The following is a 24,760-nucleotide window of genomic DNA, read 5'->3' on the forward strand; positions in this document are numbered from 1 at the left end:
AAGTAGTATAGTCGCTGGGTTTCTGTTGGCGAGGGGGCGTGACCAGTGACGTCTGTTGGCGGGCGACTTTGAAAAGAAGCGAAGCTCTCGAGGAGAGGCCTCCTTTTCCTCCTCAGTTCTACCTCCGCAGGAAAGAAAAAAAGGTGATAGTGGCTGATCGCTGTTGTAATGCCTGGCCTCCCCCTTCCTCGCTGCGTTCCCTATTCCCAGTTTCAAAGGTTGGGGCTCTTTCTCTTCTTCACAGCCATGCTATAGAACAGGAATGGGCAACCCCAGGACCGGGGACAGATGCGGCTCCTTGGGCTCTTTTCTCAGGCCCTCCTCTCTCTCACCATCCCATCCTTCCTTCTCTCTTTCCTTCCTCCTTCCCTTCCTTCCACCACAATGGAAGAGAGATGTTGATAAGCTGGAATGTGTCCAGAGGAGGGCGACTAAATGATCAAGGGTCTGGAGAACAAGCCTTATGAGGAGCGGCTGAAAGAGCTGGCCATGTTTAGCCTGCATATCAGAAGGCTGAGAGGAGGCATGATGGCCATGTATAAATCGAGGACTTTCATGGCCGGAATCACTGGGTTGTTGTAGATTTTTTCAGGCTATATGGCCATGTTCTAGAGGCATTCTCTGCTGAATGCCTCTAGAACATGGCCATATAGTCCGAAAAAACCTACAATAACCCATGTATAAATATGTGAGGGGAAGTCATAGGGAGGAGGGAACAAGCTTGTTTTCTGCTGCCCTGGAGACTAGGACGCGGAACAGTGGCTTCAAACTACAGGAGAGGTTATTCCACCTGAACATTAGGAAGAACTTCCTCACAGTGAGAGTTGTTCAGCAGTGGAACTCTCTGCCCCAGAGTGTGGTGGAGGATGCTTCTTTGGAGGCTTTTAACCAGAGGCTGGATCTGTCGGGCGTACTTTGAATGTGATTTTCCTGCTTCTTGTCAGAGGGTTGGATTGGATGGCCCACGAGGTCTCTTCCAACTCTGTTATTCTATCCACCCTTTTTTCCTGGGGCTTCACGGGCTTGCCTGCTCATCTTTGTGTTTCTTTCACCCTCTTCCATGATACACCCTTCCCTTGATAACTACAGGCAGACCCCAGTTACAAACAAGATAGGCTTTGTAGGTTTGTTCTTAAACTGAATGTGTTTGTTTGTTCGTCAGAACAGGGACATTTTAAAGTGTAACTCCAGTCATATATATGTGTATATATGTATACGTGTGTACACACACAGTAGAGTCACTGCTCCAACATTCTGTGTTATCCAAAGCAGTCTGCCTCCCGCCCAGATCCACAGCTGTTTCAATGCATTGCAATGTTTTGGTGCTAAATTTGTAAATGCAGTTATTACTACATAACATTACTGTGTATTGAACTGCTTTTTCTGTCAATTTGTTGTAAAACATGATGCGTTGATGCTTAATTTGTAAAATCATAACGTAATTTGACATTTTATAGGCTTTTCCTTAATCCCTCCTTATTATCCAACATTTTCATTTATTCAACATTCTGCCAGCCCACTTATGTTGGATAAGCGAGACTCTACTGTAGTTACCTTTGGATAGCATAGGAAACGGTTAACACCCCCGTTCTGTCTGTGCCCATGTTCAGAAGATTTCACTTCACTTTCTGTCCCTGAGTTGTAGTTCAGCCAGCTGAGGATGATGATGAGGGGTTTGAGGCTGCAGGGCCTGTGAGGCCTGATGCTTATGGAGGTGCTCAGACAGATGGGATGTTGGAACAGAACGGTGATTTCCTGGTTGGGAGAATGGAGGGGGATTTGGTTAATTCTCTGTGTGAAAACAAAACTTTTAGAAGCTGACAGGCAGAGAAGGGAGGAGGACACATGAGCTCACGCGAGGAAGTGGGACTGGACAGAGAATCAAGGCTGCTCCTTGCAAGCTGAGCAATGGGAAAGGGAGGCAGAGGCCAAGAGAGACTTCTCAAGGCCAACGGAATTATTTCGTACATTGTTGTCCTTAATTATTTATTTATTTATTTACAGTTCTTATATTCCGCCCTTCTCACCCCGCAGGGGACTCAGGGCGGATTACAGTAAACACATATATGGCAAACATTCAATGCCAGTTTGACAAACAACATTTAACAGACAAAGGCTATTTAACTTTTTTTTTTCTGGCCGCCAGGGGAGCTGCTGCTTTTCATCGTCCATCAACGACACCGATGAAGTTCTTCCGCATTCCACATTCCCCGGAGTCTTCTTTCTTTATGGCCTCATAAATTAGTTAAATTTAGCCTCCCACACAAGGTGGTGCCTTATTTTCCTACTTGACAGATGCAACTGTCTTTCGGGTTGCAAAGGTCGACAACGGGCTACACAATAGCTGGACACCCACTCCAGCCCGGGCTGGCTTCGAACTCATGACCTTTTGGTCAGAGTGATCTTAATGCAGCTGACACTCAGCCAGCTGTGCTACAATCCCGGTGCTAGGGAAAGAATAGCTCTCAGATCAAGCAACATATCAAATAGAGCAAGAAGCTCCTGCCTTGTTCCTGGTCCTATCTTAGCTTTAAGCCAAATTTCCTAGTCAAGTTTTGCTACCAGTCTTGGAGATTTTACCATGGACTCAAACTCATGTTTTGTTCTTTGTTTTTTGAACTACTCAATCTCATGTTTTATTCCTTGTCTGTTGTATTAATCAAGCTCATGTTTGTTCCATGCACCTTGGATTCATATTCATGCTTTAACCTTTGCATTGGAGATTTATCTCTGGTTTTTGGGACTCTTTCTCCCTTTATATATTTGGATTTTTTTATTTCTTTTACTATGTGTGCTTTATCTGTTTATTACTACACTTGGCTTCCTGGTGAGTGCTTGAGCAAAGTGAACTCTAGCTGAGATTCAACACCCTTTGAGAATTGGATTTTGGAAAATGTGGCTTGTTTTGGAAACAAGGATTGGTGACAAAGTGGAGACTGCTTTTACCCATGATAAACTCTTTCGGGAGTGAATTTCTCTCATTTCCTGTTGTCTCACCCCCATTCTTAACCATGAGTCATTTGTACGCCAGATGTAACTCGGGGACTGCCTGTATGTCTCCATAGAGGCACACCCCATTTTTAGAGATGTTTATATGGAGAAGAAAATGAGTCTTACAACTAAAGAAATACAATATAAAGAGCTCTGTTTTTCTGTCACCTTACCTTAAGAAGCTGAACCTGTGTCTGATTATGTGCAAGCTGTGAGTAAGAACTCTTTTATGCCTTCCACTTTAGTTTGGTTCTTTTGGCTGCTAGATTATGCATGGAAGTGAGGGAGCTGGTCTTCCTATTCTGGTTTCAGCTATCAAAGACATTCAGCAAATTTCATATTTCCAACCCAGCAATGTTGTTACCCACTTCCTTCCCCATGGGGGCACTGGGCCATAACTTACAGCTAGGAAAGAAGGCCCCACCCTGGACTAAAATAGTAGGTAAAGTAGGGTTCTGAAAGCACATCAAATGTGGAGCAGGCGTTTGAGGAGGGATTGCTTATTGGCCCAGGATTTTTCTTCTGTGGGTCATGGACAAGCTATTCCAGCTTGTCAAAAGTCTCACTGTGATCAAATAGGAGGAGTTGCTGAGGAAGTTGTGTATGTTTAACTTAGAAAAAAGAAAGCCAAGAGGAGATATGATAGCTATGTTATCTGGGAGGATGTCATATTGTGGAGTGGACAAGCTTGTTTTCTGCTCCTCGTGAGACTAGGACACAACAGAGCAATGGGGTCAAATGGCAGGAAAAAGATTCCTCTGAAACAGTAGGAATGGAATATGCTGTTTCAGAGTGTGGTGGAATCTCTGTCTCTGGAGTTTTTAAAGTAGAGACTGGAAGGTCATCTGTTGGGAGTGTTTTGATTGTGTATTGCTGCATGTCAGAGGGTTGGACTTTTTGTAGTCTCTTCTAACTTTATAATTCCATTAAATAGGGTTATAGCTTCAAAGAAAGTTGTTCCCTCATTGTCTGACAAAACTGAGCAATGCCCCTCGTAGAAACCCTTCTTGGTCCCAAAGTGTGAGTAGGATGGAGCCCCAACTTCTCAAGACCTCAGACATTACTGATTGTTCCCTGGTTCACTCTCCCTCAGGTGTTTCAAGCCTTTTTCTTCTCTCACCCCCAGGTTGTCTAGCAGCTCAATTTGCTTCAATGGTTCATCAAGTTTAGTGTCCGTGGGTTCGAGGAGGAAGTGCCAGAGCAAGCTTCTCTGCTTCCTCTACACCAGCTGCTGACAGAAGGCATCCTTGCAGTTCACCCCATCAACAATGAAGAGTAGCGCTAGTACACGCCGCACCAGCTCCCGGCAGTCCATCCAGCCTCACAGGGTGCCAGATGCCAATAAGGCAGGACTTCATACACCCCAAATGTAATATACTTTATTTTTCCTAAGCGGTAGTTGTATCAAGCAAAAGCAAAGTCCGGGGACACATGTAGGACTGACAATTTAATGATATTGTGATGCTTAGTCCACAAAAGATACAAAAGTCTTAAATGTTCTAGAGGACTTTATATTCCATCTTCAAAAGTATAGATTTTGAAGAAAAAGAGGACAGCTTTGCTGCTGCTGTGATTTTTAAAGACATTTTATATATCACCAAGTTTTAAAACAGACCTTGTATTGTGGGAATGAAGTATGCGCATGCATGTATATAATGGGAATAGGTAATAGCAAAAGGAAAAATAAATGGATGCATATATACCAGCAATAATATCTTTGTTAGAGATAGACAGAAGTAGCAGATGGATCTATAAATAACATTTAATTTGTGTTGTTCATTTTATAATTTCTATTATTTTCAAGGCAAGAAAGGAGGACAACCTTTGGCAAGTACAGTGTTGGGCAGAGTACCCTACCTACATCAGAAAGGAGAACTAGTGCTTTTGGCAAAAGGTAATTTAGTACATTAACTGTAATACATAAAATGCATATACCTCACAGACCTTGACAAATTATTTATATTTTGCTATTTACTCTTTATTTATATTCTGCACTTCTCCCCTAGGAGACTCAGTGGATTACAGCATTTACATATATAGACAAAACATTCAGTGCCTTTACAATAATATACAATGAGACATACGAACACAAACAAAGGTTGAGGCTTCTCCTTTCATTTCCGGTTTCTGGAGGTGGTGCTCATCTCTGGCTCAGGAAGGTGCTTTTTCACTATTTTCAAGCCGAGGAGCCTTGCGTTGTCACCTGGTTGTGTGGCCGGCAAGATTGCTTGGAGCATCTCTTTGCCTTTTCCCGCTGAAGCAGCACCTATTTATCTACTCACATTTGCATGTTTTTGCTGGGTTGGCAAGAGCTGGAGCTGACAGACAGGAGCTTGTCCCGTCTTGTGGATTTGAACAGCTGTGGCTCCTTATTAACTGCAGTTTTTATTGCAGTCTCAATAACTGCAGTGCCATTTTTTGTCTATGCTTGGAAGGACCAGTTAGAGGAAATGCAATGAAAATATGTATCATTTAGAGCTGTAAGAATTCTGTTTTACCTTATCTTTTTTTCAGGATAGAGAAAGACAGCATAGTACTCCTTCAGCTGAAAGAGGCACGATGGACTCTTAAAACCAAGAAAGCCCCACATTATTGATTGTTTTTGTTATTTACTTTATTTATACCCTGCCTTTCTCCCCGTCGGACTCAAGGCAGCTGACAACCACACAATCTGATCATAGTTTTAAAACAAAGCAAATACATTTTTTAAAAAGCTAGTACTGTGTGGGTTTAAGGTTAAAATAAAATAAATGCAATTCAAATTTGTTTAATAAATAACACATTAATTACTTAGCTAGACTATTGTAATGTTACATGTGATAGGCATCTTTAAGTTTAAATCTTGTTTGCTCTTGTAACATACAGTTTCATTTGCATATTTGAAAATTATGAATGCATTAAATCTCGGGATCGTCTTCTTACTGATTCAATTTTAGGAGCAGTGGCCCTGGAAGCTTACGAAAAAGCCAGCATGGTGCATTTGGAATCATGGAGAAGATCAAGGATCCTAGGCCACTTCATGATAAGGCCTTTGTCCAGCAGTGTATCCGTCAGCTCAGTGAAGTATGCAACACTAATAAATGGCTTGCAGTTGGAATGGAACTGCAGTTGGAATGGGTTTTTAGTTGGTTAGATTGATTAGTTAATATATTTTGTTTAGTTAAAATGGTTTTCCCAAACAATCCCATAGAGAAATCTACTGGCAAGATAATTAATTAGCATATAAACTTTTTGAATAAATAACAAGGCAAACAATTCCAAAATGTGTTAGCTATTTAATATTTGTTCACACATGCTAAATCTACCAATTCTAGGTACATTGTCATTTTACAGGTCTGACATAGCACCTTCATTAATGCATTGATACTTAGTTTTTTGGCTTGTTCTAATTCATTATGTCACCCAGTTGTTTTATGTGTCTATTTAATGATTGGAAGCTGCTCCGAGCCCCTTGTTAGGAGATGGGGTGAGGTATAAATAAAGCATCCTCAGAGACCTCACCCTCTGAGGATGCTTGCCATAGATGCAGGCGAAACGTCAGGAGAAATGCCTCTAGAACATGGCCATATAGCCCGAAAAAACCCACAAGAACTGAGTATAAATAAAGTTATTATTATTAAAATATATTATGTAGCAATGTTAGTGAGTTTCTCCATGTAGCACGGTGGTTCCCAACCTTTTTTTGACCAGGGACCACTCTGACCAGCCACCACTCTCCAACATTAGTACCAAAAAGGTTATGAATCAGTATTTGGTCAACTTTAGATTTGGTTTGGTTATTTGGGGTGCTGATTCGGAAAACTGCATTAGATAGTGACATCTCTGGCCCATCCCCTATTCGGATATCAGTCAGCACGGCAACAACTTAAATCAAGAAATAGCTTTCTAAGATCTACAGAGATATGTGCGGGAACACCTCAGCAAGCGAGACTCCAAAGGAAGGCTAGAACCTGGAGCCTCAATCCATACTGAGTGAGAGATTCACTGGGAAGTAGCAGACAATAATGAAAGGGCCAATGCAGTGACATCTCTGGCCCATTCCCTGTTCGGATATTAACCAGCATGTCAATGCCTTAAATCAAGAAACAGCTTTCTAAGATCTACAGAGATACTCACAGAAACACCTCAGCAAGCGAGAGTCCGAAAATGGCAGGCTAAAACCCGGAACCTCAAGCCATGGCTGATACTGAATGAGAGACCAGGGGAGCGCACACAGAAGACTGGGCAACTTGGAAGGCGCTGAACAGATTGCGCACTGACACCATGAGATGCAGAGGCAACCTTAAGAAATGGGGCCACAAAGTAGAGTCCACGACATGCAAGTGTGGAGAAGAGCAAACCACAGACCATCTATTACAATGCAGTCTGTGCACTGCCACATGTACAATGGAAGACCTTCTTATAGCAACACCAGATGTGCTTCAAGTGGCCAGCTACTGGTCAAAGGACATCTAATATAGTGCCAAGTCTTTAAACTTTGTGTTTTTTAAATACATTACAACTGTACCCTTGGTTCGCTTCTGATACGATAAATAAATGTCAGTGTAAATAGTTTCTTCTTATGCATCTGTAGAATTCCTGTATTTCTTAACTACAGCTGGAGTAACAGCAGTATATAACACATTGAAATTGGGCTACAAAGTAGAAACACCTTTTCCCTATGATAACTCTTTCAAAACTGCATTTCCCTTCCTCGGGATAGATTTCTCTCACTTTCAAACTGTTTGTATGTATGTGTGTAACTCAAGAACTGCATGTATATGTATATGCCCCCACAGAGTTACACTCCTGTTCTTAACTATGAGTCATTTGTAAGTTGGATGTTCATAACTCTGGGTCTGCCTGTATATGGTAACTTTCTTTGAAAGTATTAATTTTATTCATATACACACTTAAAACATGTATGATAACTCGACTAAGATTTCATGAACTGTATGATTGTTCTAATTTGGATAATTTGTCAAACATAACAGAATAAATCTTTCTGTTTTCTCAGTTTCTTTTAGCATACAACTATGGCCCATCTGCAAGTGTCAAGTTACTCCAGGCACCATCTGTCAGAGAGTTCACTAAAATATTCAGTTTCATTTATCAGTTCATTTATCCTTCATATGAGTTTTCTAGTTCCAAGTTTGAAGAAGAAATCCCAAAGATGTTTAAAGAGCTTGGGTATGTACCAGGATAATAAGTATTCTTTTCAGCAAAAAAGGAATGACTATCCAGCATTGAAGTATCATCTTTTGGTTCACTCTTTAGAATTTAATTTAATTCAGTTCATGTCAACGGAGAAAACAGGTACCATGAGCCTGTATCAGAGATTACCAAAGTGTTGCCCTCAACTCAGAACCTTCCCCCCCCCCCAAAAAAAATTCCTGCAAAGGGAATTATTATATCAGTACAGACCACCTAACAGAAATGGGCGTTATTTTCCTCTCAACAGTTGCCTATTTCATCATAGATATCCATCATAAATTGAGAGATATTTCCTCTTACTACTCTTCTACACTGTAGTTCTGCAGTACTAAATGTATATCTTTTTTATTTATTTTGATATGTAGAGAGAGTATTGGTATATACTGGGTTTGGTTCCAGGACACAAACACACCCAAATACCAAAATGATGTCCCTTATATAAAATGGCAAAATCAAGGTTTGCTTTAAGGAGTTTGGGATTTTTTTGAATTAAGGTATGGATGGTTGGTTCAGTCCTAGGATGAAAAATCTGTGGCTACAGAGAGCCAACTACAGTTAATTAAAAAACATTGTTGCTTTAAACTTGAAAACTAGAACTGTTAATTCTGTGTATTTTGCAAATTTTTAAATGCTTCACTGTAACATTTCTTATCCCTTTCCCTAGATATCCCTTTCCATTGTCAAAAAGCTCTATGTATACAGTTGGGGCACCACATATGTGGCCTCAGATTGTAGCGGCATTGGTATGGCTGATAGATTGTGTCAAGGTATTTCAAACCATATATTATTTCCTTGTAATTTTAGTATTTTATGTTTCTTAACGTATACACACCTGTGGAAAAAAAATACATGCCAATATTGACACATGTTGTTTAAATCAAATACTTTGCAATTTAAAAATTTCCTCTAGATTATTTGGGAAAGATTTAGATCAGGGATTGTGCCCTACAGATGTTTGATTCCAGTTTCCATCAGCCACAGATAGCACTGCCTATAACGATGAGGAATGCTTAGAGTAGGATTCCAGAAACATCTTGAAGTCCGCATGACTGCCACACCAGCTTTAGACAAAACAATTGTATTTAGATAATATTCCTGCAGCATTTTAGTGTATTTTTGTTTAATACAAGATTAATGACAAAAATGTGTATAGATTTGTATAGTGCTTGTTCATCTTTACAGAACCCACTTTTTCTTTCTGAAAAGGAGATTCAAAACAGCTTACATTAAAAGCATTTAAATGTAATTTACAAATTTAAAAATATACAAATATTAAAGTAGAATTAAAGATCAATGGGGGATTAATTTAAAAAGTAACAGTCTAAATCCTTAAAACTGATTAAAAACAAAAGGCAATTTTAATTCAAATTAATGCATCTTTATTTTTTCAGTTATTTTTTTGTTTGAAAGAGAATACACAAACATTTGATGAAGATCAAATTTTTGGAGAGACTGAAGAAGGAATTGTGAATAATAAGGTATCTTTGCAATCTCCCTCTACTTTGTAGAATGTGTAGTACTCATAAGCTTAAACAAAAAAGTGTTCTAGGCTTATACCATCCTTATCTTTATTTTAACAATGCTTTTTGGGAGGATATCACAGAGATTGATCACATTTCTGTTTATATACTCATAGAAGTCGATTGAGGACAGATTATGGGACGGAACCAATATTAGATATTTTGATGTGACTCCTGGATAAGTCAAGGGTTATTCCATGGAAAGGGGAAAAGCACTAATGCTGTTTCAGGAGCCCTCCACTCCTGGCCAGCACTGCCATTTTGCCACCAAGGCAATCAAAAAGTCCAGATGCAGCTCTGTGATGAAAAGAATAAAGGGGTTGATGCTTCTTTTTAGGTTCTCCCAGGATGGACCAAATTCTTGCCTTTTGTTACTCTACTCAGAGAAAGAGGTGGAGTTTTTTTTATAAGTTTAGATACAGTACTCATATTGACTCAAGGAGAATTCAACACAGATTTTTTGGGTTGACTTTTTGACTAAAATTTCTAGACTTCTACAAGAGCATATAAGGTACTTAAAGCTGTGCTATGTGCAGTTACTTTATCTTGGCCAAAGGTGTTTTGCCCTTTTCTATCTGGATCTACAATGCTTCAAAGGACACTTTCTGCTTCTGTTCTTCTTATTGTCACAACATAGAACTCTATTACCTGCTGCCTCACCAAACTACAAGTCCCCTAAGTTTTTGCGCACGTAGCAGTTCAGTGCATGTCTTTGGGACCAATCTGAATTTCTGGCTGCTCTTAAAGGCACAGAAGCCAAACAAATTTGCAATCCCACAGCAGTCAAAACAATTAAATCAGCAACTTTACAGAAATCTGTACTGAATCATTTTGTGATTCCTATAGAGGCCAACCTATGTATATACTGTATACAGAAAGTATATTGTTCTAATTCAGAGGACTGGGATTTAAACCTCTCCTTGCCTCCTACGACAGCTCTTCAAGGGGGCTAACTATGTGGTTGCTGCTCACTAATAAAGCCAAAGAGTATTGCACATTGCATTTAGTGACCATAATTATTCTGTTTAATTCTATAGTTGTTACTCTATTTTTTTCCTTAATAAGGGTTACGAAAGCATTGCGTGCCTTGTCTGTAAACCACTCTGGGTTCACTGTATATGGAAAAGAACCAAAAAGGGAGCCCTATTAAACTTAATGGGCTTTTTTCTTAATGCACATGTACTCTAATAACCTTCAGCTGCTTCTGCCTGTCAGTTCTGCATGCCTATTAAGAAAATTTGTGTAACCAAGGTTTTTTTCCAGCCAAGGGACATAGTGCACATTACATCTGTCAAGAGCTGCATCCTGATTCCCTCCTCCCTTTCTTCCACTTTTTTTTCTCTTCCTGCTATCTGGTGGGCCTCCAGTCCAAGTTTGCTGGAGATCTGAACAAATAACTTGCATGGTGACATTATTATAACAAGGTTATATGATGTTCTGCCTCCCACATCTCTAGCAATGACACTGACTTCTACTAGTTGGAGAGCAGAATTCTGAGGATCCTCAAGTATGCTAGTTACAAAATGAGCAAACACTATCAGCCCAAAACATTACCTGCATCATTCCACACGAGTTGTTATTCCTTGGAGACAAAATCTAACATTAATAATTACCAATAAAAACTAGAACAATAGGAATTCCTTGCTTTTTTACTTTCCATTGCAGCTAAGAGAAAGGTTTAAAGACTTGCAGGGGACCACAAGGAGGAAAAGAACTCCCCCTTTCTCGGTTCTATTGTAATCAGTTCCATGGCAATGATGCCTTGTACCTATTTATTTCACAGCATCAAGTATATGAAATCAGCCATAGATTTCAAAGAAACTGAAGGGGCTTGATGTAATCAATTTGGGTTACTCCATTAGCAGAGAGAATATGCAGATATAATTTTGCACATGTGTCTCCATAGAATGAAGTTCCCTAGAATGAAGCTCCCAGTGCTTTTGCGTTTATAAGATGTGGATATAGGAAGATGGCACCAAATTCTAAAGTATTCCAGTAGGGACATAGTCGTGTCCTTTTGGTATTCTTAAAGAATGTCAACTCTGACTGAAAGTCATCTGTTTCTACTAAATGCTGGGAGACAGCTTGGTTGTTTTTCTTTGTAATCCTGTAGACCTGATTCACAATAGCAAGCTAATGTGCCTTCTTAAAATATCTAAAACAAATGATTTTATCCTCAGCTTTTTTTCGATTACACTGTAAAATGTTATAACCATTTTATGATGAAAGGAGACACATATGAAGAATTTGATGCTGAAATACACTCCAAATTAAGTAAGTATTTCTTATTTTAAAGCCTAGTACAATAATTGCTTTTAATGTTAATCTTTTTTTTCTGGAGGTATAAGCATTTGGAATTTCTAGAAAAATGGTCAAGGAATGAAATTAGCTTGCATTCATTCTCTACATGTTTTATATGCTTAAGGTATCAATTTCATAGTAATTGGACATTTACTAGTAATAAATAAAGTAGGCTTTATTTATTGAATAATGGGGCTTTTAATAGCTGCAGTTTGTCTAGCAGGCTCACACTGGCAGGGTAGAAAAGAAGGTTTTCATCTTAGAATACCTGAAAAAGTGTCCCTTTGTCAGTTAGGATGAGACACTTTTCATTTTGCCTGAAAAGTGTTAGCATCTTCTAGGGCATGGGAAAATTGATATTTAAAGACCAGAAAAGAATGTAAAAATTGGTTTAATCCCAAGAGCATACAACACCAGCTATGGTCCAGGCCAAGAAACTAGTCTGTTGTGGAAAATGTCTCATTTATTGTGGAAACCCAGTGGGCTGCAATTGTGTTGATAGATTGTATTGATCAGTTAAGGAATGCAAACTAATTTTGCCCTTGCCTTCTTATTGAATTGCTACTTCCCTCTCGATGTATGTAAAGAGGGATGATATGACCCACAGCCACTCCTAAGGGGGTTAGGCCCTCTGACCTGCCAAATGTGCCCATCCTTTTGGTAATACACGGACTTGGCAGTTCCAGTCCACTTTATCAGCCACCAAGCTATGTTGTAAGATTTAATACTGAGATCTTACACAAAGGTGGTATTTTTACGATTTAGAATATTATTTCAGATGGCACCCTCATGCATTTGCCTTTTTCTATTTCTTGAAATCCTATCTATCTGTTCATACATAACCCTTCCTATAGGTTAGGAATGGGAATTGTGTGTCAGTGTGATCCTTCTGCCTCAGAATTGTTGAAAAAATTATGAGGCTTAAGAGAACAAAAAAATGGCTTTGTGAACTTTCTGCTTGAGCCCTCCCCCAATCCATGAATTACTTTATTTTTTATCCTTTACTACTAGACAAGAACTCTGTCCTTCAAAAAAAGAATACGAAAAATTCAGTGTAAAATAGTTAGGATAATGACTTTGCAGTGATACAACTTGATATGATATTAAATGAAGAAATAAAAACGACATTTATTATAAGTTTGCCTGCACTACTATTTACTGAAGCTTTCTAATTTTTATTCTGAGCTTTCCTACTATAGGAAAACTCAACTTTCCTATACAACTTGATAAGATATTAAATGAAGAAAGAAAAATGACAAATTTATTTTAAGGTAGCGTGCCCTACTTTTACTATTTACTGAAGCTTTCTAGCTTTTATTCTGAGCTTTCCTATAATAGTAAAATGTGTTGGATGCTTCAAAAGTTATGCTACTTTTGTTGATTTATGTCGTGTGTGTTTTTTCTCTCCAGAGGAGTTATTTGCGGTACATGAAAATCGTATAGAGGCACTTGAAGCAGAAGAAGAACGGTTAAATACAGAGATCAGAACTCGTGAAAAAGAGAGAGAAAGTGAACCGGTGAGAGAATGGCTATATGGCACCAGGGAAAGGAATACTTGTGTTAAAATTGAATATGTAGTTACTCCACATTTGCAGGTTTAATCTTTGCGGATTTGATTATTTATAGATTCTTTGTTGCTCCCCTAATAGGGACTTAAATATCACTGGGTGGACAGAGGAAACACCACCATTTTAGAGCAATGGCCAAAGCCCCTTCCCACTGCCCTTATCTTCCATCTGCCCATTCCCTCCATCCCACCTAGCTCTTTCCTCCTCCCTCCCAGACATCATCTAATCTCCTTCCTCTGACTCCTCTATCCCATTCCTTTCCCACTTGAATAAGTGACTGTGAAGGAATACACCTGTAGCTGGGTCCAACCACCTAGCTAATTCAGGTACTGTGTGTGTTAAATCTAATTTAGGGGGGAAGCACATATAGATAACCTAACCTCTGCAAAAATTGAAGGCCGACTGTATTTAATCTCATTTACTATAGTATGCTAACTACATAGCGATGTCCCCTTATTTTTTTTTCCTATAAAAAGGACCGTTTAATGACCCTGCGAAGAGTGAAATCAACTTTACAGACAGATGTTAAGAAATATGAAGCTTATTTGGACGACCTCAAATTGCATTCGAGCAGCATCACTCAGAAATCAAAGAGTACTGATGAAGAGCAGGATGCTGCTGGTGAGGAGCAAGAGATGATAATTGCTTCATTGTCTCTGATTACCAAATAGTTACAGGGCATTTGGAAAACGAGATCAGCATAGCATGGAAAGATATTTTTTGTGATAATTGGGAAGATGGAGAGCTAGATATTTTCTTTCAATTTTATATACTTCAAAATAGTGCATAAGATATTTACAGCTCTAGTCTATATGGTCTTTTTTCAGTAACAAATAAACTTGGACCAGAGAAAAATATTTCTAACTTTGGTATTGGGTTAAGTTCTATTTTTCCTTACAGAATTTTATTGTGTATATTTTCTTTAAATTTAGTTATGCAAATTGAAGCACTGAAACTGGAGAACATTAAGCTGAAGCAAATATGTGATAATCAGAAGTGTTCCACAGAAGATATCAAGAGAAAAAAGTGTGAAATAGATGAGTTGGAGCAGTCAGTCAACAAACTGACTAAAGAACTGGAAGCAGAGCAACATCAGTTGTGGAATGAGGAATTAAAATATGCTAAAGGAAAAGAGGCTGTAAGTTAATCTAAAACTGTTTTTTTAATGTATATTTCATTTCCCATGCATTATATGCCTTCAGATCCAACCTATGAAGACCCTGTCTTTTGTGCCAAAATTTATTCAGTAATTTGTCGCTGCCTTCCTCTTAAGCTAGAAGAAAGTAACTTCTCCAAAGTCATCTGGTGGGTTTCCATGTCAGAGCAAAGATTTGAACTTTTGTTTCCTTGGATCCTATTCCAATGCTTAGACTGGTACCCTATGCTGGCTCTGATTTTGCATAAATTAGAGTCACTGGGAGATTTCAATTATTGTGGTAGAAAAGTGATTGACTGTTCTAAAGTTTCCACAAACAGCCTAGAACATGATATTTGGTAACAATGCAACATTTATATCTTGTCCTTTGTAAAGGAATCAGGTCAGTCAACAGTTTAATTTGCCATTCACAGGATCTGCCTTGAACTAACTATTCCATATTTTGTTTGGGTTTGCTGTAGTGAAGTATCTTTACAGGCAGTAATTGACAGCTTCTAATTCGCAACTAGTTTTGATTGATTTGTTGAATTATACCCTGAAAGATACTCTTGAGAGAGTGGTTTTCATGGCCAAAAATAGAAGTAATTTTGAACCCCCAAACTATCAAATTTGAAGAAAATACCAATATTCGGATAAAGGCAAAAGTGTTTTTTTAAAGGAGTGATAGCTTTTCTTCTTCTAGTATAATATATCACTGCAAGATGCAAAAGGTTAACCCTTTATTTATTTTTTTTCTTCACAGATTGAAGCCACATTGGGAGATTACCACAAATTAGCTCGTAAACTGAAATTAATTCCTAGGAACCCGAAGAATTGTGGTGGTATTGATTTTGAAATCAAATTTAACCCTGATGAAGGGCAGAATTGCTTGAACAAATACAGAATTGATATTTATGTACGTATATACCAATGCGCAGTTATTCTTTTTTTAGGACTTTAGAATTAATTTAATTAATTAATTTAATTAATGCCTGCTGACAGAACTACTTCTCTCTCTCTGAAATTGAAGAGGAGGGTCAAGGGGAGGGTTTTAATGATTGCTTATGTACTGTCTAATTATGATTTATGTTTAATTGTGGTTTTATTATTGTGGTTGTTATGGTTTGGCATTGCGTCAGTGTCCAATGTATAGCACTGAAGTTTTGTCAGTTATGTGTAAACCGCTTTGAGTCCCCCTAGGGGTGAGAAAAGCGGTATAGAAATACTGTAAAATAAGGGAAATAGTATTATGCTGGTGTTGCAGCACAAACATGATTGTTCCTGGTGTGTGATGTTACTACTGAATATTCCTGGAGAACAGCAGAAAAATAAAGCAATTGCATTCTAATCTACTTGTAAGATTTCCATAGAAGTTAGACTGACTGTTGTGGGAAACAGGATAGAGGATAACACAGACCTTTGTATTATCCAGCATGGATTGGCTACAATTACGGCACAGTCAACAATAGAGCATAAATTAAAAACTTTTCTCAAAACTATTAAAATATAACTAGATGTTCCCAAGTTGTTCTCCAGTCATTTAAACAGAATTTCCCTGAATGTAGCTTTATATCAAACCCATAAGTGAGGGCCCTTCCACACAGCCATATAACCCAGAATATTAAGGCAGATAATTCACAATATCTGCTTTGAACTGAGTCCACACTGTCATATAATCCAGTTCAAAGTGGATTCTATACAGCTGTGTGGAAGGGGCCTGAGTTTCATGAAAGTATTTCTATTAGTTTGCAGGAATTACTTTTATTTAGTATACAATCAATTTTAGATTTTAAAAAAACTTGACCAGAAATCTAAAATATGATTCCTCCCCCTCCCTATTTTTGATGTAATCATGGCAGGCTCCCCTTCTGCAGCTCATAAACAAAACTGAGGATGAAATCTCTAATATTACTAAATCAAAAATTGGCTTAGAGGATGCCTTTGAACAGGTGAGTGACTAAATCCATCTTCTTTTTTGTTTTGATAGGCATGGGGAAAGGATGTTAACTATGTGTTATATTGTCTGGTTTTTTTAATGCTTTAACTGTCGATAATTTAATTATATTAACTGTGTTTTTAGTATTGTTATTTTATTGTGTTAACTGTTTTGTATGCTGCTTTGAGTCCCAAAGTTGGGGAAAAGGTAGAAGGGCAAGAGCAAAATAATTCTGACTTTAAATAAATGTGTAAGGACAGGTAGCTGGTACAGAGGGATGGGAACCGAAAGGGAACTGTTGGGGACTTTGAAATCATTTTCAACTGTACTCTGATTTCTAGGTGCTTAATAGATGCAGCATGCACGTTATCAAAGAGTTGACATGTAGACTGAAGAACATAAAAGTGGAAACTCTTTAGAGCATCTGACAAGATACTTGATTTCAGTTATGTTTCCTTGTCTCTTAGAGCTGATTTGTTTATCATCACTGAATTAGCGAAAGACTTAGACAGGACTCAAGTTGTAGGTATGAGCTTCTTTCAGTTTTCCTTTTTAAAATGCTGATGCCCTTTATTAATCTTCACTTCCTAAGGCAAGCAAAATGGAAGCAGACCAGAAGAGCACTGTAAAAATGCTCAAAGAAGAAGGCCAGAAACTAGAAAGTCTCTATCAGCAGAAAATGAAGGTGGGTTTTGTATTGCCAAAAGGCATTTGGTAGTAAAACAATTAAATCTCTATCTGGTTGGTCTAACTAGCCATTACAGATATATGGTATTTACATTTTGTATAATAATACAGTTATCCCTTCATATTTGTGGGTTTGACGTTTGCAAATGTGATTATTCAATGGTTTGTTTGATTAGGATATTTTCTCTAGGAATCCCTAGGTTTCACAATATGGATCTATGGTCAGCATCCACTAGAAACTGATCATCAGTGTTACGCTGGAAAGCCCAAACATCCCAAGAGGGAACACCTCGCCAAGAATCTCTGGGTCCTCCAGTACAATTCTGTGGCCAAATTCTGGGATATATTAAGCACAGAGTCATGCTGGAGGATTTATAGATCTCCAGAGAGGTGTTCTTTCAGGTAAAATTATCGGGGGTTTTATTCACGGTTTTTCCACTTTCATGAGAGTCCTAATGCCTTCTTGTTTTGTCACTTGAGGTACTTAGAAACATAGAATCAAAGAGTTGGAAGAGACCTCATGGGCCATCCAGTCCAACCCCCTGCCAAGAAGCAGGAATGTTGCATTCAAAGCACCCCTGACAGATGGCCATCTAGCCTCTGTTTAAAAATTTACAGGCAGATTTGTGCTAGCAATTTAATCAAACGTGCTATTCAAAATATACAAGCCCTAACAAAATGTAATGAACAAAGATGGTCAATTACATAGTAACGGCCCCATCTGTTACTAAATGCCACAAGGGTCTTCATCCAATAGACCTCCAGTCCAGACAGAATGAGAGCTGATACCATCTATATACATTTTTTTCCAGAGTATGACATTACTGAAACAAAGCTACATCATTATTTTGATTTGAGCTGGATCCATTCCAGGAAGCCCCTAAAGGTTCATTTTTTGTAAATACTAGTAAGATCCATTAATGTAAGAGATTTTATGGAATAATTGATATTTTATTCACAATAAGTTATGAAATGCATTGATTGCAGGAAGTTGAAGAAGAAGAACAAAAAGCTAATCAAGAGTTGGAATTGTTAGAGGAACATAAGCGCTTGCTTTCTAGTGGAATCAATGAAGGTCTCAGTGAAACCTCAAAAGAACTTGATGAAGCTCGATGTCGGTAAGCTGAACCTAATATAGCAGGAATGAGCAACTGAGGGGCTGGAGTTGATGCACTGGCTTCATGTGATAGCATGGATTTTGATGTATAATGTTATTTATATATTGCTACAGTATATACCATATATACATGTTGCTACTAAGATGTTGCAACGTACTTTATCTAAGTTGTTGTAAGGATCAATGTTGTTTGTGCTACAACTTTAAGTTGTTTGTGCTACAGCTGTTTCAGTTAATTGAAGAGCTAATTGAGAGCATTACTTTCATGTGTATAAAGATAGCTACTGTGTGTTTAGTTTCTTGGCCATTGTGCCTTTATGCCATTGTGTGTCTATGCCTCTGCGCGTTTTTGCTTTTGTGTCACTTTGCCTTGTGTAAGCTGGGGACTATGCTGCAGATGTCCTGCGAAGACACAGTCATGTGAAGAGGACAAGGATTCCTGCTTATCACAGCTGAGTAATAATATCTCTCAGAAGATATTATTTTGTGTTACTTTTGTGGAAACAGCAATCCTGCTATTTTGTTTCGTATGCTGCCAATACTACAATATTTTCTTTTCAACTAAAAGCCAAAGTCTCATGTGTTTTTCTTTTATGAGCCAGTTCAACATACACAAAGTTAACTGGGCTAGAGTCAATCTGCATGCTACTCATGCTAACACATGACAATACAGTGGTTCTCAACCTGTGGGTCCCCAGATGTTTTGGGCCTCAACTCCCAGAAATCCTAACAGCTGGTAAACTGGCTGGGATTTCTGGGAGTTGTAGGCCAAAACCCCTGGAGACCCACAGGTTGAGACCCAGTGCTATATACAGGAATATACCTGTAATATGGCTGTATGTACAAGATATTTGGGGTGATTGAAAGGGAATGACAGAATGGAATATTAAGAATGACTGGTTATTTGATTTGATTTGAATAGGCTAGTGAATATGATCAGGGAAGTTAGGGAGAAGTGAAGCCAGTAAGGATAAGAGTTTGGATAGAAAGTCAGGTTTTGTAATTGAGTGGTGTTTAAGAGTGAATCACCTATGAGTGGAGTGTCTGAGATGTGTTTTCAATGTACAAATCACTCTGTTTAGATATGTAGCATGTATTTAGGGGCAGCGTGCAAAAGCATTTCTTGACACTGGGTGATAGATGGCCTACAGTTTTCAGATACTGCACTATACTGTGTTCCTCCTAGATTTGGTTTTTAATGTTTGTTTTTCCTCTTTAACATGTCTCATCACTTTTTTTCTCCTTCAGTTTACACAACCCTACTTAGAATAAATTCTTTCTATGGTGGTAGTTCAAAATACACTTGTAAATAGATTCTATCTAGAAATCATTGGAACTTTTTTCCAAATAAATTAATCATCATCATCAGTAAACATTGTCCTTTCAAAAGTAGCTTACTGTCTACATTTCTGCATTATAGAAAATAGCAATGGAACAGAGGTGACAAAAGTTGAGTGTAAAGAACTGTAATTTGCACATCTACTTTTTCCCCATGTGGATGAGAATAAATCTGTGATTATATGCTCATTTTCATAGGCTGAGTGGATATTTTAGATTCAAGTAAACATTCATAAGATTTTGCTGAAAGGCTATGTCATAGACGTGGTATTGTTGGATAATTTATAAAAATAATATAAAACAGAAGGAATATACACATAATTATCTTGAAGCAGTCTTAAACTCCTACACTGCCAGATTATCTGCTTTGAACTCTATTATATGGCAGTGTAGAATCATATAATCCAGTTCAAAGCAGATAATCTGGATTAATAATCTGTATTATATGGCAGTATAGAAGAACTGATTTAAATATAATTAAAGATTGAACCACAGTTGGTAATATGTGTTTTATCAATCACCATCGTTTTGGGGTTGTAATTTTGCAATTCACCAGTAGGGGAATTATTTACAAAATATTGACGCATTTCCTTCCAGCTCATTATCGTATTTGCTATTCCTTTATTTGTAGTTCCAAAGCATATTCATTTTTTTATAAACAAAACCATAAAAAGGAATAAGCATGAGTTTTAAGCACGTTTTCCAGTAGATGCGGTTTACAAGATAATGTATTCATTGCACAAATGTAGTTTTTCTTAATGACTCAGACATTGTAAAGTCCTAAGAAACAAGACCATAATCCACCACTAAGGTTTTTGAAATGGCCTAAGCTATTTGAAATCAAATTGCTAAAGCAGGCCTCTCAGTTTGTGCCACTGATATATTTATTTCCTAGATACCAAGTGGTCATGCAAACAACATCTGAAGAGAGTCGGAAAGTGGAAACAAACCTGCAACGTTATCTAGAACGGATCTTTACTCACCTTCAATCTGTAGAGGTAACTCATATTAAATAAGGAGAAACTATCTTAATTTTTTGAAGAATTCCAGAGATCACTAATCCCTAGTTCTTGTCTTATGTAATGAAAAGCCATGGATAGATATCAAACGTTATATAGGCATAAATAAATATAAATAATGAATAAGAATGAGGGATTAGTTCCTCACCCTGATATAAGATGTTCATTGTTTGATACTGGAAAGTTTGAATAACATTACTTTTACTTCCTGCTTAAACTTCCAGGTTATATTTCATAATCTGGAAACTAAAATGTGTGAATCTTTTAGATGAGGTTTTGGGTTGTTGTTTTTAAAATATAATTCATCATACAACAACCAGTAGCCAAACATAACGTTTCCGAGCTAAGGGCGAGGGAAGGCTTGAGCAATACAATTGCCAGGACAAGGGCTGATGGCAAAGTGCGAGAGGTAGGTGATAAGTTAAAGCTGAGACAGCAAAGTCAGATTAGTACAGTACAATTTCTGGGCAGGGAGAATAATAAAGTGCAAGAGACAAGAATGGCTAGAGGGGCCATAAATCTGATTAGACATTCAACAGTTAATGACATGGACTTTGTTTCATCATTATCAAATAATATAGATTTTTAAAGAAATCTTTGTAATTTACCAGTTAAAGGTTGGTTTCACAAAGACTGGAGTATTTTTCCAAGCCTACCATGCCATTTTCTAGCTTATACTAGAGAAACATGTGGACTGTGGAATTGATTGTGCCATTTTGAGTTTATTGGTCCTGAAAACATTCCAAAGTTTTTTGATTTTGGTACTGTAGTTTAACGCAACTATATTTTAGAAATAAAAACCATGTGTTCTGAAACAATTAAAAAACAATCTAGGTTTGGCATCCTGGTGCAACATCCCTGGATGGAGCATTCCATATGTCCATGCAAGATCTCAGTCCAGGTCTAGTTCTGTAGTGGATAAGTATAGTATTCAGACACCGGGCTAATTGGAAAACAGTGCAAATGTACTTTACATGGAAACCAGCTGGCACACACCATGTGCATATTAGTCTCTGTGTGTGAACAGTATTTACAGGCTAGCACAGGGATGAGAGCTAGTGATGGTGAGAATTACTGGCTCAGAGCCTTTGATTTTTCCAGTGCATGACAGAGGGCAACCCCAGAACCAAGCTCTTATATGGTGGGTGAATGGGACATTCCCCAATAAAATGGGATATGTACTGTCCAAGCCTCTCCCACAAGCACTTATGACTTGAGGAGTCCTCTAGCACAGAGCCAAACATCTAAGAAAAATACATCTCCACAAACCCACCAACAGAAGAAACAGGATTCCAGTCTGTATAAATGATGTAACAATAGACAAACTAAGTTCTGGATCAGAGCAGGTAGATAACCCATGTTCCCAACATCCTCTTTCTTTTCCACATTTCATAATTCCATGGTATATTTATATTTGATAGAAATATAAAATATTTATAGATAACAACAAAAAAAAGTAATAATCTGACAAAGTCTGATACCTCTAGTATATAAATATGTTCTGAAATATTGTAATATGGTCTGATATATCATAATTCTTCTAGGCGTACCTGACTAAACAGAATGCAAAGATTGATCAAGAATTTCAGGAATTTATGTCAGAAGACCCATTGGCTAACCTAAAAGAAATTGTAGACTGCTACCAAAAGAAGACTGATACTTTGTATGAGACAGACAAATGATACTGAATATATTATATGTCAAGGATGTATAGCTGTACTATGTTCATCTTTATTTTCATAAATATTTTCATCTTCGTATAATGCTTTGTATATGTATTTTTAAAATAATAAAGTATCCTTATAGCTCTTCTACTTTATTTCTTAACATTGAATGATGACAAGAGTTACACTGTTTGACACTGTGGCTTAATCTGATTTAATCAGACCTATGCCCAGTTGCATTCGTTTATTAAAGCTATTGGAATGATATAGTAGTTTCAGCACTCAGCTATGACTTACACTCAGTTGCAACATAAGGCATTGGCAACTCATCTCTGGAATAATTGTGTCAAGGATGGTTCTGTGGGTACCCAGACAGAGGGGATATTGGAGCAGGATAGTTCTCCGGTTGGGAGGATAGAAGGGGTTTTAGGGCAAGATGTTGTCCCTCTATGTCAGGGGTCCACAAACTTTTTAAACAGAGGGCCAGGTCATAGTCCCTCAAACTGTTGGAGGGCTGGATTATAATTTGAAGAGAAAAAAGAATGAATTCCTATGCACAGTACACATATCTTATTTGTAGTGCAAAAAACGCTTTAGAACAATGCAATAATTAAAATAAAGAACAATTTTAACAAATATAAACTTATTAGTATTTCATTGGGAAGTGTGGGCCTGCTTTTGGCTGATGAGATAGGATTGCTGTTGTTGTTGTGTGCTTTAAAGTCGTTTCAGACTTGGGTTGACCCTTAGTGAGGGCCGGGTAAATGACCTTGGCCCCCGGGCCGTAGTTTGAGGACCCCTGCTCTATGTGAAAATGAAACTGTTTTGGAAGCTGATAGGCAGGGAAGGGAGGATAACATGAACTCATCCGAAGAAGAAGCGGGTCTAGACAGAGAAACAAGGCTACTCCTGCGTGAGAAGACATCCAGGTGCAAGCAAAGCAATGGGAAAGAGATGCGGAAACAGGCTCCTCAAGGTCAACAGAATGCCTTCATGTATTGCAGTCTTTAATTTAGGGAGAAAGCTACTAGGATTTTTAGATCAAGTAACATCGCCAATGGAGTGAGATACTCCTGCCTTGTTCCTGATTATGCTCTAGCTTGAGGCCCAAGTTTCCTAGTCAAGTTTTGCTATCTGTGTTGAGAACTTACCTATGGATTCAAGCTCTTGTTTCGTTCCTTGTTTTCTAGATCAATATTCAAGTTTTAACCTTTTTTTTTTTAGATGTATATTTTGCCTATTGGGACTTCTTATATATACATTTGGATTTTTATTCTACTATTTGCTTAAGGTGCCTTTAGCCCTTTTTTGTGTTTTATCAATAAACTGTTTATCACCATGTTTGGTTTCCTGGTGCGTGCTTTGAACAAGATGAACTCCTTCTGTGGTGCAATACTATCAGTTAATCCGGTTAGTGACAATTTAATGTAACCAAGGCTCAGAAAGATGGAGAACCCTCAGTTGCCTGCTGTGACAAATTTTCCAGGCACTTTCAATAAGCAACTGGCATGTATGTACAACTTGGTTCCAATTGCTATTATAATCTTGGTGAGTGTCTAGTAGTCTGGTCAGTTTTCTTGGTCTTACTTTCAATTGATACAAGACATTTCAGTCACTCCATCATAAGCAAGCTGAATATTTGCCATCATTAATGATAAAATTTTGCATGGGGGTGATAGGAAGGCTCCATACAACCTTGTTGATCAGGAATTTTGGATATGTCATTTGTTTACTGGTTGACTCATACATTTATGGCAAAGGAAATTATACTTGTTTAGGCCTTGGGGGGTGGGGGTATGTATTTGCAAACTGTCCATTGTACTGGGTTGCTGTAGGGTTTTTTCGGGCTATATGGCTATGTTCTAGAGGCATTCTCTCCTGATGTTTTGCCTGCATCTATGACAAGCATCCTCAGAGGTAGTGAGGTCTGTTGGAACTAGGAAAAAGTGTTTATATATCTGTGGAATGACCAGGGTGGGACAAAGGACTTTTGTCTGCTGGAGCTAGGTGTGTCCATTGTACTGTTTACACTGTAAGCTGTTAGTGTATGTAAATAAGAATTTATATTTTTTTAAAGATAGAAAGACTATGGCGTATTATGGCATGAAGAAGTGCCTGCTCCTTTTAAAGATGTTATAGTGCTACTATATAATATACTGTATATACTTGAATGTAAGCCGAGTTTTTCAGCCCCTTTTTGAGCTGAAAAATTCTCTCTTGGCTTATATTCGGGCCTAGCTGGGAAGTGGAACCTGGAGACGAAGCTCCGAAGCTGGCTGGCCATGGAGGAA

General features: G+C 38.1%; 1 protein-coding gene across 2 annotated transcripts; it reads left to right on the top strand.

The window, feature by feature from the left end:
• Nucleotides 1–17: 17 nt before the first annotated feature.
• Nucleotides 18–23,808, top strand: NDC80 (NDC80 kinetochore complex component). Of its 2 annotated transcripts, none has more exons than XM_060775127.2 (17): nucleotides 18–143; nucleotides 4,118–4,360; nucleotides 4,796–4,885; nucleotides 5,928–6,054; nucleotides 7,988–8,160; nucleotides 8,849–8,951; nucleotides 9,576–9,662; nucleotides 11,885–11,978; nucleotides 13,416–13,522; nucleotides 14,050–14,194; nucleotides 14,506–14,711; nucleotides 15,472–15,624; nucleotides 16,568–16,657; nucleotides 17,237–17,329; nucleotides 18,319–18,449; nucleotides 20,682–20,784; nucleotides 22,350–23,808. In XM_060775127.2, the coding sequence occupies exons 2-17, from the start codon at nucleotides 4,260–4,262 to the stop codon at nucleotides 22,485–22,487; spliced, it is 1,941 nt and encodes a 646-aa protein (XP_060631110.2). In that variant the 5' UTR covers nucleotides 18–143; nucleotides 4,118–4,259; the 3' UTR covers nucleotides 22,488–23,808. The 2 variants fall into 2 exon arrangements, with proteins under 2 accessions (XP_060631110.2, XP_060631111.2); XM_060775128.2 differs by lacking the exon at nucleotides 18–143 and adding an exon at nucleotides 150–218.
• Nucleotides 23,809–24,760: the final 952 nt, after the last annotated feature.

Source organism: Anolis sagrei, chromosome 4, assembly GCF_037176765.1.
Source record: "Anolis sagrei isolate rAnoSag1 chromosome 4, rAnoSag1.mat, whole genome shotgun sequence".
NCBI classification, from domain to species: domain Eukaryota; kingdom Metazoa; phylum Chordata; class Lepidosauria; order Squamata; family Dactyloidae; genus Anolis; species Anolis sagrei.

Bases quoted from the DNA above. Each gene is read 5' to 3' on its own strand.
- NDC80 (XM_060775127.2), top strand. From the start codon at position 4,260: ATGAAGAGTAGCGCTAGTACACGCCGCACCAGCTCCCGGCAGTCCATC. The intron at 13,523-14,049 runs GTGAGAGAATGG...TCCTATAAAAAG, and splicing joins AAGAGAGAGAAAGTGAACCG to GACCGTTTAATGACCCTGCG. The intron at 14,712-15,471 runs GTAAGTTAATCT...TTTTCTTCACAG, and splicing joins ATGCTAAAGGAAAAGAGGCT to ATTGAAGCCACATTGGGAGA.